The sequence below is a fragment of the Equus asinus genome, chromosome 5 (genome assembly GCF_041296235.1).
Source record: "Equus asinus isolate D_3611 breed Donkey chromosome 5, EquAss-T2T_v2, whole genome shotgun sequence".
Lineage (NCBI taxonomy): Eukaryota > Metazoa > Chordata > Mammalia > Perissodactyla > Equidae > Equus > Equus asinus.
The window spans coordinates 150066-167368 of NC_091794.1; the positions used below are offsets into that span (position 1 = coordinate 150066).

Consider the following 17303-nt stretch of genomic DNA (forward strand, 5'->3'; position numbering starts at 1 on the left):
CACACTGATACATACTTAGAGAGCAAAATGATTTGGCAAATGATTTAAAAGTTTAGCACAGGAAGATCTAAGATAGACAGTCATATAACTATAAAAATACTAATAATTGAGATCATATTGTACACTTTAGAAGGTGGTTTCAGATGTAGTATGTCATTGCACATAGCAATCCTAGGGTCTGTTATGCCCACTACATAGAGGAGAAGACCGGGCACTCAGAGAGGTTGAGTCACTTAAGAGCATATGTCTCATCTGTGGCTGTGCTGAAACCCACTCCAGACCCTCTGCTCTGTCCTCTGCTCTTCCATGACCCTGAGCTTGCCTTTCGTAAAAGACCACATGGTTCCCAACCATAAAGCTGACAGCTTTAATTGTCAAAAGATGTCTTTGTTTCCCTCTGGGGTAAAATGTCTCAGATGATACTAATTTATTTAGAAAAATAACATTTCTAAATATGTTTCTATTTCTCATTGTTTTGTAGGTTTCCTAGATGTTGGCTATTTCTTATGTAACAGATAATTCCCATTTTAGAAAATGTATTACATATATATAAATTTAACAGTTTAGGATTGAACTATATCATGGGGCTGGCCCGGGGGTGTAGTGGTTTAAGTTCATGGACTCCCCTCTGTGGCCTGGGGTTCACAGGTTTGGATCCCCAGTTTGGACCTACACACTGCTCATCAAGCCATGCTATGGCAGCATCCCACATACAAAATAGAACAAGATTGGCACAGATGTTAGCTCAGGGGCAATCTTCCTCAAGCAAACAGAGAAAAACTGGCAACAGATGTTAGCTCAGGGTGAATCTTCCTCACCAAAAAAAAAAGAAAGAAAGAAAAGAAAAGAAAAAAATATCTCAGTAACTTTGATCTTTGGCTATTTAACTACTTGCTATCCTGGTTTACACTGTTAAAGTTTACATGTTAACAACATAGATGTCCTTAAGATGTTTATATGTGCTTAAGTGAGAATCTGTAAATAGTTATTTTTAGAAGTAACACAAATTCAATTCTGCAAGGTCTAATGTGATTTTAGTTACATATGTTTATATTGAGCATACCTTGTTTGGGGGTTATTCTAATAGGTAATGTGTTTAGATTTGATTGGGGTCATTTTTCACATTTCAAAGGATTATTTTGGGACAGTTTATACCTAGAATCATTCTGTATGTCGTACTGAGACAAATCAACACCCCTTCTCTTTCTCCATGCTGATCTGAGTTTCATGGAAATCTCTGCAATTACAGTTATACTTAATATGACATTTGGAAAAAAATCTAAGTTACTTTTAGAACTATGCATTTTTTTTGTATTCTGAATAACCTTTCATTGAACTTAAAATATAGACTTTTTGCTGTTCATATTATATTCATTAATCATTCATTCAATAAGTAATCATTTAAAAAATTTACTCTTAGTAAAAGCAAGTTCACATTTTGTTATTGGTAACAATTTCCTAAGTTGAATTTAAGATATATTTCTGTGGTAATAATAGTATCAATATTCTAGTTCTGTTCTTTATTTTTTTATTGTAGAAGTTTACTTTTTCCCAAAGGTGTAAAGTTCTGTGTTATATTCTTGTAGATAATGGTAAAAAGAAAACTAAGAAACTAAGAATAAAAAGGAGTCACCGTGTAGAACCTGTTAGTACTGATGAGTCTGCTCCTAAGAGTCCAACGCCACCCCCACCTCCTCCTCCTGGTGAGTAAACTGCTATTGGGACTGAACTAGAAATACTGCTTTAAACAGTGAAGAGAAAGAAAAAAGAAATCGTGTGGTTTTTATTAGATATATTCATTATCCTGTGAATTTGTAGAAAAGATAGAATTCTTTGCTCTGTCTGCTTCGTTCAAAATTTATTTACATAAGTATCCATTGCTTTTTTTAATCAGAAAAATTGCTTTATAAAATTTAGAAAATAAGGAAAAATTAATAAGAAAATCTTACCCAAGCACTTCCTAGAATGAATTCAGGTCCTATTTGAAATGTCGGTACCCAGATTGCTAAAAGGAATTTAAGTTTAATGAGTGGATAGCTAATATGAGCTTTTTTTTTTAAGATTCGAATTATTTTTTATTTCTCCTTCTCTCCAAAGCCCCCCAGTACATAGTTGTATATTCTACTTGTATGTCCTTCTAGTTGTGGCCACCGCACGCCACCTCAGCATGGCCTGATGAGCATGCCACGTCCACGCCCAGGTTCCCAATCACTGAAACCCTGGGCTGTGAAAGCCGAGCACGCGAACTTAACCACTTGGCCACAGGGCCAGCCCCTAATATGAGCTTTTACAATGTTGGATCTTTCATCCTGAAAGTTAACATTTGAAACCAAGATGTGTGAATTTTCCCATTATATTTCCAACATGTGTACCGACCCGTTAGGTTCTTGTGAGGACTAGTGGAGTGTTGCATGTACAGCACTGGGACGGGCACACCGCGTAGTGGCTGTGAGTGATCTTCAGCACTAGGCACAGCCCTGCATGTGCTGCAGGTGCTCAGTGAGCACCTAAATGCTCGTGTTTGTAGTGCCCTTCAGCCCTGCCAGAAGGCTTTAGACAGTAACGTTTTCCTTTGCGAATTATTGAAGATTCAGTTCTAGTATTCCATTTAATAAGGGAGCGTTTCTTTTAGCTTCTGCTGGGGGTTAGTAGCCCAAGGTTATTTATGATGGTGAAGATGCTTATATTTTTAACTTAAGGTAAATCAAAACTTAAAGCAGATGTTACCAGCCTGTAGTTGCATTTTTAAACAGAAGTCATTTATGATGGGTTTATAGCTATTCAGTCCTGTGTCGTTCAGTAGAGCATATGAATTGACATCAAATGTTACGTACACTTGCTGGGGAGGAATCCTCTCAACAGACCCAAAGAGACATTTTTTAAAGTGTTTTAAAATGTTTTTCTTTTTCTTTAGTTGGCTGGGGAACCCCCAAAGTCACTAGACTTCCAAAACTCCAGCTTCTTGGTGAAACACGTCATAACGGTAACGCAAAAGGATCAGTGTTCAGATACCTATGCACGTTGCATCCACTTTTATTTACCTCATTACTTCAAAAAACTTTTATTTTTGGAGGCCTTTCAAATCCACAGCCATCCCTTTCATTATACACAAAATTTTCCATTTTATTTAATTTTTTATTCTTAAATGCCCTTTGCCTCTATATAATTTGGTATAATTATATATACCTTAGAATATATATAAAGGTATAATTCTATATACCTTAGAATACAGGGGTGAAAATAATCATAGCTTGTGTTTATCTATTATATATTTATGTAAATGGTTATGAAAAGGGAAAGGTTTTAAAGCAATTTAAATTAAATATGAGACAGTGCAGTTATCATTATTGTTAGAAACTGCATTGTCATATATATGCTCAATATTCTCAATGATAATTCCACATACTGTTCTTTCTCCTCTTCTGATAAGATGCCCAGCTGCTGAATATTAAAACGAAGTCAAGATCAACACAATTTGTAGAATCAGAGACCAAATCAATAAACCAAAAAGTTCAGCCAAGTAGAAAGAAAGTTACTAAAGGCTTTATTGACTCAAGAAAACAGTTTTCTTTGGACGAAGTTAACTTAAGGTCTAGTCCCGCCAGTATATAGCAGTGGAAGCCCACAGCTGGGAACCAGAGAAAGGACGATGGGGAGAGAGCTCCCTCATCCGGGAGGCAGAGGGCTGACTTCGGACCATCAGCCCAATTCTCTCAGTAAAGTATTTCTAGAATGCAGAAGGATGATTGTGTATATATTGTAGCTCAATAAACTTCTCCATCAAGAACATCTGGTTCCATTTTTGATGGCTCTGTTTACATAATCTAGAACTTAGTTTCCTAAGGAGACTCATTTACTAGAAAAAAAAACAAGTTTAATCTTTGGAAAAGCGTTCCTATATAATTTGAAATTATATCAAACTGTATAAAATATTTTTATTCAAAAAGTATGTAAGTATAAGTGTGCTATTTTCTTTTTTAGAATACTGTAAGTCAGTCATGAAATATTTCTTCATAATCATTAATGAAAATTAAAGTTTTTTTTCAGTTCTAAAGACAGAAAAATCTGTCCTTAGACTATATCAGAATTAGAATGAAATCACATCTTTGCAGGACTTCATGACGTTTTATTGACTATAATCGGTTAGTTCCTGTTTTATTATTTTCTGATATTATGTATGTTGGAAAATATTATCAGTTTAAATAGTCACTGTGTTGTTAGAAAAAATCAGATAATGTCACTAGATGTGTGTATTTATATATGTGTATACATACACGTATATATACAAAAATGCTCATTTCTCATTTGACAGGTATTTTTTCTCTAAGTTAGGCATCCAACAAGCAGCTATTGTGTATTTGACAGCACGGTGACGCCAAGATAAGCGAGACATGAATTCTGCCTTCTGGGGATTCTAGTCTCACAGGGCAGACAGTGCTTCCGCGTGTGGGGCGCGGTGGTCGGCGGGGTGGTGCGGGCCTGGGGCGTGGAGCACACACTGGGGCGCGGCCTGCCGAAGCGTCGGTGCGGCTCTGAGGGCTGAGGGGGTCGCTGCGCACAGGAGACAGACTCTTCGCAGGTGGGGAGGTGGGAAGGGACATTGGTGTTCGGAAAACGGAGCTTCGGGCCACGTGCGTAGGGTGGGTGAGGAGGTGGGGGTTCGAGAGGGGGCTGGAGCTGCACCTGCGCCCAGGGCCGCGCGCATCAGGATGACTGCATCTGCCCTGAGCTTCCCGCTGTCAGCCGGGGACGTGCCACTGATGTGCTGTCTAGGAATGCAAGGTGCAGACTTGACGGTGCCACGCCTGAGGCGAGGACCCCGCTTAGGGGCTGTGGCAGTGGTCAGAGTGAGAAGGGAGGCATGGAAGCTGGAACGGAGGGTGGGAAATGGATGCCAGCAGGGTGCAGCCATTGCAGTCAGTGCTGTTGAGGAGTGGGCATGTGGGCTGAGGGGAGGAGTAGAGGGTCTTGGGCTCGGGGCTGGAAGGTTGGTGCTGTCTCTAAGACTGCGAGCACAGGAGGGAAAGGGGACCTGCTGGGAGGCGTCTGTGCCTTGTCTGTGTGGAAACGACTGTCTGCCAGTCCAGGGAAGGCCTGGAGCTCGGGAGAAGAGGGCGGCGGGAGCTGTGGAGGGGTCTTTTTCCAGCAGCTGTCGGCGCGCGTGGGGGTGCTCAGCCGCGGTGGAAGCTCCGTGATTGTTTGCTGAAGGAATGCAGCTGAGGGAGTCCGAGGGACCGTGTGTAGAGTGAGGAGAGAGTTGATGGCAGCGTCCCGGGGACATTACAGTCCAGGGCACGTGGGAAAAGAAGTTGGAAATGGACTGAGAAGAAGGTGTTTTGTTTTCTTTTTCCTTACTTTCCTGTTTTTTTTTTTTTTTTCCTTTTTCTCCCCAAAGCCCCCCGGTACATAGTTGTGCATTCTTCGTTGTGGGTTCCTCTAGTTGTGGCATGTGGGACGCTGCCTCAGCATGGTCTGACGAGCAGTGCCATGTCCGCGCCCAGGATTCGAACCGACGAAACACTGGGCCGCCTGCAGCGGAGCGCGCGAACTTAACCACTCGGCCACGGGGCCAGCCCCTTTCCTGTGTTTTTTTAATTAGAACTCCTAGGAAAGAATTGTAATAAATTAGTTAAGTTTAAGACCACCATATTCCAATACTTAAGTTAATTTTCAGTATGTATCAATAAATTTAGCTTCCCAGAGCAAAAAAGAAAACACTAACTTCACAAGTTTTAAAATATCTTTATTCCTTTTTCCCATAAATTTCAAGTCAAAGTATATCTAACCTGGGTTAAAAAAAAAAGTACGATCAACTCTGCTTTCATTAATGGGGAAGAAAGTACGTATAATAAATTTAAAATTTTAGTAAAAAAGCTGACATTAGTTTTTAGGGTTTATTGTGAGATCTTCATCTGAGATGCTGGGAGATGCCAATTTTATAGCTGCATTCTCTTCCTTCCCGTGACTTTGTGCATGCTTCGTTGCATTTGGTTGATGGTAAGTAAACACATACATGATGGACTAGAGAAGGGAGTTAAAGGCTAACTGCAATTGGTTTGGCACTGAAAGTTCTGTGAGATGAAAACAATTTGTTCTGGTCAGATTGGGATTTTTAAGGCAGATTCTTACTGGGTCTTTGATTATGGACATTTACTTGACAGGAATTTGAGTCAACTTTTCTAATTGCATTTATTGTCTGTACAGCTTTCTTAGTCTAACAGGTGAGACAGCTGCCTTCAGAAAACACTCCCAGTCGTACTTCATCAGCATGCCATGTACCATGCATTATGAGGGATAAATCAAAGATTCTCTTAGACAAAAATACCACGTGCACAAACTAAAGAATACATATTATTATTATTTTTGCTGAGGAAGATCGGCTCTGAGCTAATACCTGTTGCCAATCTTCCTCTGTTTTGTGTGTGGGACGCCACCACAGCGTGGCTTGATGTGCGGTGTGTAGGTCCACACCTGGGATCCAAACCCTCGAACCCTAGGCTGCTGAAGCGAGCATGCAAACTTAACCACTATGCCACCGGGCCAGCCCCCTAAAGAATATTTTTAAATCTTAAAATAGGAGTGAAGATAAAATTTTGTAAATAGTTTTACTACTCTTCAATTTTTCATGTTAAAAAGTTTGAAGCACTTTATAAAAATGTGTGTTACCAATTAAGTTGGTCATATCAGTTGGGCACTAAGATCAACTTATATTTCCTACAGTTAAGGCAATAAGAAACCTAATTTGTATAGAATTATTTCATTTTCTGGCAAAGAAATAATACAAAATCAACTGCAGAAATAAGATAATTTCTTGGGAGGGAAAAGGATGCTTCTTGCCGTGTGTATTTGGTTTATCTTTTTAGGAGGGTGCTTTCAAATTCCAGAAGTAAAACATATTAGAAACTATATTCACTTCGGTTTGTGAGTTCTGTTGTGTGTTGAAAATTCTCATTAATTTTAAAATCAAGAAATTAGAGGGCCAGCCTGGTGGCACAGTGGTTAAGTTCACACGTTCCACTTCTCGGTGGCCCGCGGGGTTCGCCAGTTCGGATCCCAGGTGCGGACATGGCACCGCTTGGCAAGCCATGCTGTGGTAGGTGTCCCACATATAAAGCAGAGGAAGATGGGCATGGATGTTAGCTGAGGGCCAGTCTTCCTCAGCAAAGAGAGGAGGATTGGCAGTAGTTAACTCAGGGCTAATCTTCCTCAAAAAAAAAAGAAATTAGAAAAGGCATACTTTAAATTTATCAAAATAATTGTCTCTGTTACAATTTTAATTATAGCAATGGTAATAACGGTATGTACCATGTGCCTGGCATATTGCTAAGCACTTTAGCTATATTATTTCATTTTAATTCTCCCCACAGCCTTATAAGATAGGCAGTGATATCCCATTTTGTACATGAGGAGCCTGCACCCCAGGGTCACACAGCTAGTAAGTGGCAGAATCAGGATTTGAACTTAGGTCTGTCCAGCTTTGAAACCCATGGCTTTAATTCATGATGTTACACCATTACATTTAGATTTATTAAGCATCATTGCAGCTTAGTAGTTGCTTTGAATATAGCTGCTTGAAAATCATTTTCTCCTAATACCTTTTATACTTAAAGTGATTTTCCTGTAGACAGCATCCAGCTGGGTCATGCTTTTTGATCCAGTCTGACAGTGCTAATTGCTGCGTTTGGACCATGGGTGTTCAGAGCGATTGTTGGTGTGGCTGGATTCATATCTACTTTATCCAATGCTGTCTTCTCTTTGTTGCCCTTGTTCTTTGTTCCTATTTTTGTCTTCCCCTCTTTTTCTGCCTTTTGTGGGTTTTTTTCTTTTTTTAGATTGACACCTGAGCTAACAACTGTTGCCAATCTTCTTCTTTTTTTTTCTCCTTCTTCTCCCCAAAGCCCCCCCAGTACATATCTGTATATTCTAGTTGTAGATCCTTCTGGCTCTGCTATGTGGGATGCCACCTCAGCATGGCCTGATGAGCGGTGCTGGGTCCACGCCCAGGATCCGAACTGGCAAAACTCTGGCCCACTAAAGCAGAGTGCGCGAACTTAACCACTAGGCCATAGGACCGGCCCCACCTTTTGTGGTTTTAATTGAGCATTTTATATGATTCCATTTTTCTCTCCTTTATTAGCTTATCACTTATACTAATATTTTTCTTTTTACTTTTTTTAGTGGCTGCCCTAGAGTTTGCAAAACACATTTATAACTAATCCACGTCCACTTTCAAATAACACTGTACAACTTAACGGGTAGAGCAAGTGCCTATAATAACCAAATTATCCTAACTAATTCCTTCCTCTTGCCCCTTCCTTGTTGTCATTCATTTCATGTAGGCACATATATGTATATATTCATGCATACATAAGATATATACATAAGCATACATAATCTAATACATTATTGCTATTAGTATTTTGAATAAATAATTATCTGTTAATTAAGAATAAGAAAAATAAATTTTCATTTACTTATTTCTTCTTCCATGTTTTTTCTTTCTTTATGTAGATCAGAGTTTCTGACCTATATCATTTTCTTTCTCTCTAAAGAGCTCCTTTTATCTTATTTTGTATGGCGGGTCTACTGGCAACAAATTCCCTCAGTTTTTTCTTTCTTTAGCCTTTAGTTTTGAAGGACAACTTTGCAGGGTACAGAATTCTCGGTGCATGGGGTTTTTCTCTCAACACTGTAACTATTTGACTCCACTCTCTTCTTGCCTGCGTGTTTTCTCAGGAGGAGTGGTGTGTAATTCTCATCTTTGTTTCTCAATTGGGAAGGTGTTTTTGCCTCTGGTTTCTTTCAAGATTTTTTCTTTTCTTTGATTTTCTGTAATTCAAAAATGATATGGCTAGATGTGGGTTTTTGGGCATTTATCCTGCTCACTGTTCTTCGAGTTTCCCAGATCTATGGTCTGGTGTCTGACATTAATTTGGGGAAATTCTCAGTCGTCTTGGCTTCAAATACTGCCCCTGTCCTTTCTCTCTGCTTCTGCTGTTCCCATTATGCGTACATCACACCTTCTGTAGTTGTCGCGCAGTCTTTGATGTTCTGTTCTGTTTTCTTCAGTCTTTGTTCTCTTTGCTTTTCAGTTTTGGAGGTTTCTGTTGATGTGCCCTCCAGCTCAGAGGTTCTTTCCTCAGCTGTGTCCAGTCACAAGCCCATCAAAGGCACTCTTCGTTTCTGTTACCATGTGTTTCACCTCTGGCGTTTCTTTTTGGTTCTCTTTTAGGATTTCCATCTCTCTGCTTACACTGCATGCTGTCTACTCTATCTGTTAAAGCCCTTAGCATAGTAATCAGAGTTGTCTTAAATTCCCAGTCTGATCATTCCAACACCCCTGCCGTGTCTGGTTCTGATGCTTGCTCTCTCTCTCTTCCTGTTGTGTTTTTTGCCTTTTGGTGTGCCTTATAGTTTTTTCTTGATGGCCTGACGTGATGTCCCAGTAAAAGGACCTGCTATACATAGGCCCTCAGTGCCGGGAGCCTTCTGTAATCCTGTGGTCGGGCCCAGTCTCATGAGCCTGTGCCTCTGGGCCGTGAACTTCACAAGAGTTTCTCAGTTTCCTTCTCCCCGTTGGGTGGGACAGGATGGCCAGAGCTGGCTGGAGTTGGTGTTCTCCTTCCCCGGGTCACTGAGGCTCCGATGTCCCCAGCAGGTGAGGTCCCAGCTAATCAATGTCCCCTGAGGGCAGGCCTTGTGCAGGAGAAGAGCTGCTGTGGCATTTCCGAATGTCCCCTTACCCTCCCCTGCTGGAGCTGGAGGAACCTGCTCGAGCTCCTGGAGACCAAGCTGACGATATTGTGGGCGTCCTCCAATGACATAGTCCGCCTGGCGTTCTGACTCTCAGGCTTGTGCACACGGAGCCCCCAGCAGTTGTCAGCCATAGTCCAGGTTCCTCCGCAGCCCTGGTCCCTGGCAGTCCCATCCACAAACACCTGTTCGGGTAAACTGAGGCGCCATGCGTCTGCCTGCCTCTCCATTCTTCAGGGCAGCAGTCTGCCCTGTGTCCTCTCCTCATAGGGTCCCAGAGAAGTTGTTGATTTTTCAGTCTGCTCAGCTTTTTACTTCTTGTCAGAATGGAGTGGGGACTCCAAGCTCCTTGCATGCTGCTGTGACTTTGTTCAATTAACATTTGCTGATAGAGCTCCTGGGTGCTGGACAGGAAGACTCGGTTCAAAAAGACCACAACAGAGATTGAAATGGAGACGTTTACTACTCACAGGTCCTGGAGAATGTGCGTGGCAGCCTCGAGCTCTGCGGGGCTGGTCAAGACCGAGTGCAGGCAGAGTTTCAAGACGGCTTTATTAGGTCTGTGGGTCGAGTGCTTTGGGGTTCCCAGGCTAAGCCCAGATTGGTTCATTCAAACCCAAAAGAGTGGAGTTTTGGTAAGCCCCACAGGGCTCATCTAGGGGAAGGCCCTGGAAGGCAAGGGGGACTGTTGGTCACCAGGGCCCCTGGGGAAGTTGTGTCAGCAACTTACACGTCCTGTGACTCTGCAGGCTGCCCTCCAGGGCCGTGCCTGCATGACGGGCTGCATCTGCTCCAGGCGCTCACAGGCCACTCACTGGACGAACGACCCTGAGGCAGCAGCACCACGGAGCGCTCGGCTACGCTCCATACCTGCAGGACCGGACACAGGCCCCTAATGCGTTCTCAGTATTTACTTCAAGTGAGCCTGCATACCTGTGCTTCTAGAATAATTTTAAGTTATCAGGCCAGAAAATAATTACTTATTGAAGGTCCATGTGTGCTGTTAAATTTATATGCCAATTTATGATAATTAAGGAATAGGAACTTATTATGAAGTACAAAATAGACTTTTTTGTATCAAATATACCCCAAATCACTGAAGTAAATTGAAACATCATTGTAAGAGATTCCTACTTACCAGAACACTAAGATAATTAGTTACCCCAAATACCTACAAGTGACAGCCGTTGGGGAGGAATGCGGATTGTCAGGCTCGTCAGAGCTTTGGCAACAGGCTTCCTAGATTTTGAATATTTGTTATTTGTCCTGTTCTAATGTGAACATGTAATTGGAATAAAAAGTACTAACATATACATTAGGTGCAGCTTTTTATTACATCAAGTAGAGATTAATTGATAATCTAGAGTAGGAGTTTACTGTAGTGGTTGTGTTCTGAATTTATTCAAGTTTTATTAGATTCTGATTGTTTTTCTATTTTCCCCGCCCATTGCTTCACATGTCAAGTCAGTGTCTTACTCTTTTGAGGGTGTTGGTTGGAAAATAATGAATTTTATCAAAAATCTTGATTTACCATAACTGTTTTGTATTTTTGGTATCCATTCTTTATGTAGACTTCTACGGGAAGCCGCTGCCTCCCCTGGCCGTGCGACAGAGACCCAACAGTGATGCTCACGACGTGATCTCATAACCAGGTCGCGTGGCTGAGCTCTCCCACTGTCCTAAAGAGCTGGAGGACCTTCCCCCTAAGGGAAGAAAACCCTGAAGGCTGACGCCCGGGCAAGACGACCACAGCGGCTCCAAGGAGGCGACCAGCCTGATGGTGACTTGTCCGTGTTCTTCATGGTTAAAAAAGGAAGCGAGATGACCTGCAGACGGGATGAGCATTGGCCAGCAAGAGTTGCGTTGACTCTGGTTCTGCATCCCCCTCGGGCACTGTCCTGAGGGAAACCTCTTCAGAAGAGCCAGTGGCCCTGCACACTCTCCTACTGTCTAACAGCCTCTATTTCTGTATCTGAAATGTTTTTTGTGAGATACATGTGCATGGAAGGGGGACTCCTGGGAATTTATAACCTAAATTTTTAACTTTTTATATTTTTCTAAAACCTTTGTTTAAGAATTTTAATTACTATGATGTTGACTGTGCACTTTTCTATAGATGCTTTGTTTAAATTGTGTCTGGAAAATGGGGTTGAGTTACTTGACAAACATGAACTATACAAACAATATATTTGTATGGTTTGAGGTATATTTTATAATAGTATTCTTCATGAAGTCTACATCCTAATTTGACTTAATTTTAAAATAATACCTTTTTAAAATAGATTCTCAGGTCTTTATTCTACCAAATTATGGTATTTGAAAGCACTACCCAAGGAAAGAGTTCAGTTTTTCTCTTGTTGTTTGTTTTCTTTGGTGATGATCCCAAAAATGAAAGAGACTTGAAATACCTTTTGACCTAAATACTCTCTAAATTAATAAAAATGTTATGTGAGAATTTATTAAAAGTCCCAATAAACGCTTCTTTTAAAGTTGGACCTTTTAGATCCAGGTGCTCCTGTCACCCCTTGTTCTCTCAGAAGCTGCAGTGACTTTAGGTTTTTCTGACTCTTTTGTGCCTTGAAATTAAAGGCAAAAAGACTGAAAAGCTTCTGTAGGTCCAGAGACTTGTGTTTTATAACTGGGAAATGCTTGGTTACTACAGTAAGAATAAAACTGTCGGTTTAAAATTACGTTTATAAAGAAATAATTCCAAAATAAAGTATTACTTCTCTTGCACTGACGAATGGCATCTACAGGATGCTGTACTCGTCTGGCATTTAGACAAACTTTTAGACATATATTTTGAGTAATAGATTCATGTTCATTTATATGAAAGCATACATTTATATCAAGGAGAAAATATCATAAACAGTATGGTTTCCATCACCGTGTTAAAATTGGTCGTTTGGTAACTTGTACTGACCACAGACTCACACAGGTGTCTGACAGAAACATGATAGGTATGTCCAAGGCAGTTTAATGTGATCGTTTACTTTTAGAATTTTACTTCAGAGCATCACATCTTATTCACATTTTTTAACTCGTTGAACTTTAATTAATCAGGTCACTTACTACTGATTAAACTCCAGGTTTTTGGGGTTTTGTACATGTACCTACCTAGCACACTGAGTAACAGCACCGTCCTTCAGATCAAGTTTGATAGGTGGCTGAAATGTAAGGAAAACAATACAAGGAGACAGAATATAAACTTTGAATTAGATTTTAGAGAATAAACTTGTTTGTACATCTTGTTGGTTCCTTTTGTAACATTTACATTTATTCATGTTTTTAAAAACTAAACATACTTTGCCATCTTTTTAATATTCATCTAGTTTGAGAATAAATATGTTTTTAAAATTTATTTTCCTACCAGTGATTACTGCAGTGTACAATAATTACTGAGTCCATTTAATAAAAATGATTTTGAAATTAAATATATGATAAAGTAAAATGTTTTATATCGCTCTCAAAAAATTAATTTGTATTCTTAAAGCATTCTAAAAATATTCTAAAAGAAATTTTGTAAATTCAGGTGGCTTTTAACAAGTAAATGCCTATTTTGTTATATGCTGCATTTTTATTAATCTTCATGAATTATGACATTTTTCACACAATAAAAATAATTTATATCAGTATGCTGTTTCGCTTTTCATTTGATAAGCTTAAATGGTTTCTTTTGGGTAATAAAATAGGAAAAGATTTTTTAAATATGATTATTGAAAGACTAGGTCAATAGAATAAAATAATGAATTTTTGGTTACTTTACATGAAAAACTTCTTTCTCGGCACAAGTTTTTATGTATGTGGGAAAGAATGCTGTCATTTTAGTGGCAGTTAAAAATAACATCATATCACCTTAAGATTCTAGATGATTCAATGTTTGTCTTTTGTTAAATTACAGCTACTGACCCAAAGACATATTTTTACTTATTTAAAAGATAATTCTATATGCCTTTCTGCATAAAAGCATATATAACATATACACAATATTGTATGTAATTGACTTCAACTATAAAACTATGAATGGAAGCAACACTAGAAAGAAATGTTGCAAAATGCTAATAGTGAATTTTTGAGTTATTGGTTGTGTGTTTTCCACAATTCTTCAAACCAGCTTTTTGTAATTTGGCTTACTTTTATAATGGGGGAAGCAAATTAATAATTTTGTAAAAATTAAGCACCATGTTTTCTGTGAGTTTAAAATAAAATGCTCTTATAAATGCCAAATGAAGGACGAGAATTCACTTAATATGTCAAACTTCCCTTGAACAGCCCACAGACATTCAATGGTAGAACATGCGATCATATTTGCAGCTGCTTAAAAAGTGCTCTCTCACTATGATGGTGTTTTACTCGATATTCAGTTCTCTGTGCTATGCTACCCATGTTACTCAGTTTCTCCCATTCCACACTAACGAAAGCCAGTGCTTCCAGGTGGCAAGAGCTTATCAAAAGTGAAACTGCTAGGGCTGGCCCAGTGGTGCAGTGGTTAAGTTTGCAGGCCCTGCTTCAGCGGCCCTGGGTTTGCAGGTTTCGATCCTGAGTATGGACCTACACACCACTCATTAAGCCATGCTGTAGTGGCACCTCATATACAAAACAGAGGAAGACTGGCAACGGATGGTAGCTCAGGGCCAGTCTCTCACCAAAAAAAAGTGAAACTGCTTAAGCAAATAGAGCTGTGGCTTAGAACTCTTATAATCCTTGGCTTTAAAACCAAAGTTTTTCTCCAAGTGCAGTACGCTTTGCAACTGAGCTTCTGCTAGCATTGACTAATTTTTCAAGATATATATTCCAGCTGATTCGAAGAACAAATGCAGATATTTCAAAACGTAAAGTATGGTATAAATTAGCAAAATCCACTAGTTTTGTGGAAACGATAATAGAAGCCTGTTTTTTGAGAAAAATGAAATCAGAAATGAATTTCTTTTAATGAAGGGCATCAGCTTATAATTAAAGGGAAAATAGGAAGAAAATCATTTGCTCTCTAGAGCCTGAGCTGTCAGGTCCTTCTGTGTGCTGACGAGGAAGCAGAATTACCACCAAGGTAGATGCATTACTGGTCTCCAAATTTTTGTAATAGTACATGTTCGTCAGTAAAAATTTTTGGTATACATTTATACTTAAGTTACCATATCAGTTCACTCGGCTGCCATAACAGGGTGCCACAGTTGGGTGGCTTAAACAACAGAGACTGACCTCCTCATGGTTATGAAGCCTGCAAGTCTGAGAGGAAGGTGTTGGCAGGGTGCTGTCTCCCGAGATCTTTCTCCTCTGCTCAGAGATGGCCTCCATCTCCCTGGGTCTCACGAGGTCTCTCCTGTGCTCGCACTCACCCCTAGTGTCTCAGTGTGTCCACTTTCCCTCTTTTCATAAGGACACCAGTCGGATTGCATTAGGACCCACCCTAAAGGCCTCCTTTTAACTTAATCACCTGTAGAAAGGCCCTTTTCCCAAATACAGTCACGTTCTGAGGTACTGGGGGTTAGGGCTTCAAGACACAAATTTTGAGGGGGACAAGTTTCAGCCCATGATAATTACATGCCTGTTCAGATAATCCCCTAAAAAAATGTTTTAGGCCACCAGAGTGTGTATGCAACCTCCAGCAGACACCGGGACTGGGAAGTAAATATAGTAACTTGTATTTTTATTTAATTTAATCTTTAAAACAACACACTGAGCCTTGGCTAGCCAGCTTCTCACTCACGTGAGAGCCCAGGACTGCCTGGAACCGTGCATCCTTCCCAGCTGTGAAGGCAGGTTCCTCTGTTGCACTCTTGTGCTAACGTTCTCTTGATGTCAATGTGATATCAACCCTGATATCAGTTTCCCCACATTAAACTCAGCATATATGGGGTGAAAACCAAAACACTCATTCCCTGCTGACTCCCTGGTTTCCTGGCTCCAGAATCCACCATCCTCCATGGAGACAAACACTGTCAAGGACAAGCACCTGGACTATCTCCTCCCGCAAAGAGATACGGGCTGGTGGGAAAGCTGCTGACCAGCAAGGTCACAAGCTCCCTCCTCTCTGTAAGTGTCTTAAGGCCAAAGACAGGCTGGTGGGAAAGCTCCAACCAGCAAGGCCATATGCTCCCCCTCCCCTCCCTAAAACCCCAAATAAAAACCCTTCCTTTTAGCTTTTCGGGGAGTTTGGGATTTCAGCGTTAGCTACCCTCTCTCCTTGCTCAGCGCTGTGCAAAAATAAAATTCCTACTTTCTTCCACCACCCCTGGTGTCAGAAATTGGCTTGCTGCGCAACAGGTGAGCGAACTCACTTCAGGTTCGGTAACAGATGGTTTAACTATAAAGCCTTCCTTTACCTTTTTGACACATAAAACTCTATGTGAACAGGAAGGTTTTGAGAGATGTTTTATCTAAGTATGAAAATTCATAAACATAGTATTGGAGATAGTCTATAAAGTGTACTTATTCTGAAACACTTGTTAGATCAAATGACTTCACAATAAAATTGTTATGTATTTAAAAATCCTTTCCCTGCTCCTTATTAAGCTGCTTCATTCTTTAACACCATAATAATAAAAAACTAATACAACTTCTGGCATTTGTGTCAGCTCAATTTCTCATGTCTGCAGTGGTTTAAAACAACTGTGCTGCTAACAGCTCCTCTTCTCAGAACTCAGTGTGCAGCTTTGTTTATTCTTCAGCAGCTATTTGGTGTGGGGTAGGCAAATCCATGAACTACCTCATGATACACTAACACTTATTCTAGAGAGATTAATGGGTTAAATAGTAAAGGTTAAACAAAAAAAAAGAGGGGGCGAGAAAGAAGCCAAAGTAGATCTCTTCTATGGGAAGAAATTTCCAAGCCTGAAAGCAATGGAATCGATTACAAACTTGACTGCATAAAAATATAAAGTATTTTCACACTTAAAGTCAAATGTTGTAAGAAAAACTGGGAAAGTATTTGAAAATGTGCTATGGTTAACATTTCTAATATAAATATGAATAAAAATAGCACCAAGACATCTATAGATAAGTGGACATGAGCAGGCAATTTACAAAAGGACTATAATAACTAAGAAGATTTTAAAACTTACCCAAACTAAGGATGTAATAAAAAATTGTAAGATTAACAGACATGGAAAGATTCATGAGCAAAAATGTTTATCAAGAATAAGGAGATAGCTAGTAAGTATGATAACCTCCACACCTTCGAACACTGTGTAACTTCCAGGAGTGATGTATATGAACTTTTAATATAAGAAAATGCTTATGAAAACTTTTGATCAACCTTTATATGTATATAAATGCTTTCAATCAACCCTGAAAATGTATAAAATTAGAGAAAGACACCAAAATGTTAATAGTGATTATCTTTAGTGGCATTACGCTTCACTTTCATTCTCATAGCCTTTTTTTTTCTAAGAGTGGCACCTGAGCTAACAACTGTTGCCAATCTTTTGTTTTTTTTCTGCTTTTTCTCCCCAAATCCCCCCAGTATATAGTTGTATATTTTAGTTGTGGTCTTTCTAGTTGTGGCACATGGGACGCCACCTCAACATGGCCTGATGAGCTGTGCCATGTCC

At 39.9% G+C, this 17303-nt stretch overlaps 1 protein-coding gene across 8 annotated transcripts in view; it reads left to right on the top strand.

Annotated features, from left to right (window-relative positions):
- ARL13B (ARF like GTPase 13B) overlaps positions 1-13387 on the top strand; it is a 68893-nt gene extending 55506 nt beyond the window's left edge. For 4 of the 8 annotated variants that reach the window (XM_014858495.3, XM_014858490.3, XM_044771752.2 and 1 more), the window contains 3 exons: positions 1587-1703; positions 2915-2983; positions 3431-4308. In XM_014858495.3, the coding sequence (XP_014713981.1) occupies positions 1587-1703; positions 2915-2983; positions 3431-3612 (368 nt within the window). In that variant the 3' untranslated portion in view covers positions 3613-4308. Of the gene's footprint in view, positions 1-1586; positions 1704-2914; positions 2984-3430; positions 4309-10225; positions 10312-10502; positions 10624-11324 lie in introns of those variants that run through there. The other 4 variants (XM_014858496.3, XM_014858493.3, XM_014858492.3 and 1 more) reach the window with 3 other exon arrangements.
- The last annotated feature ends 3916 nt before the right edge of the window (positions 13388-17303 follow it).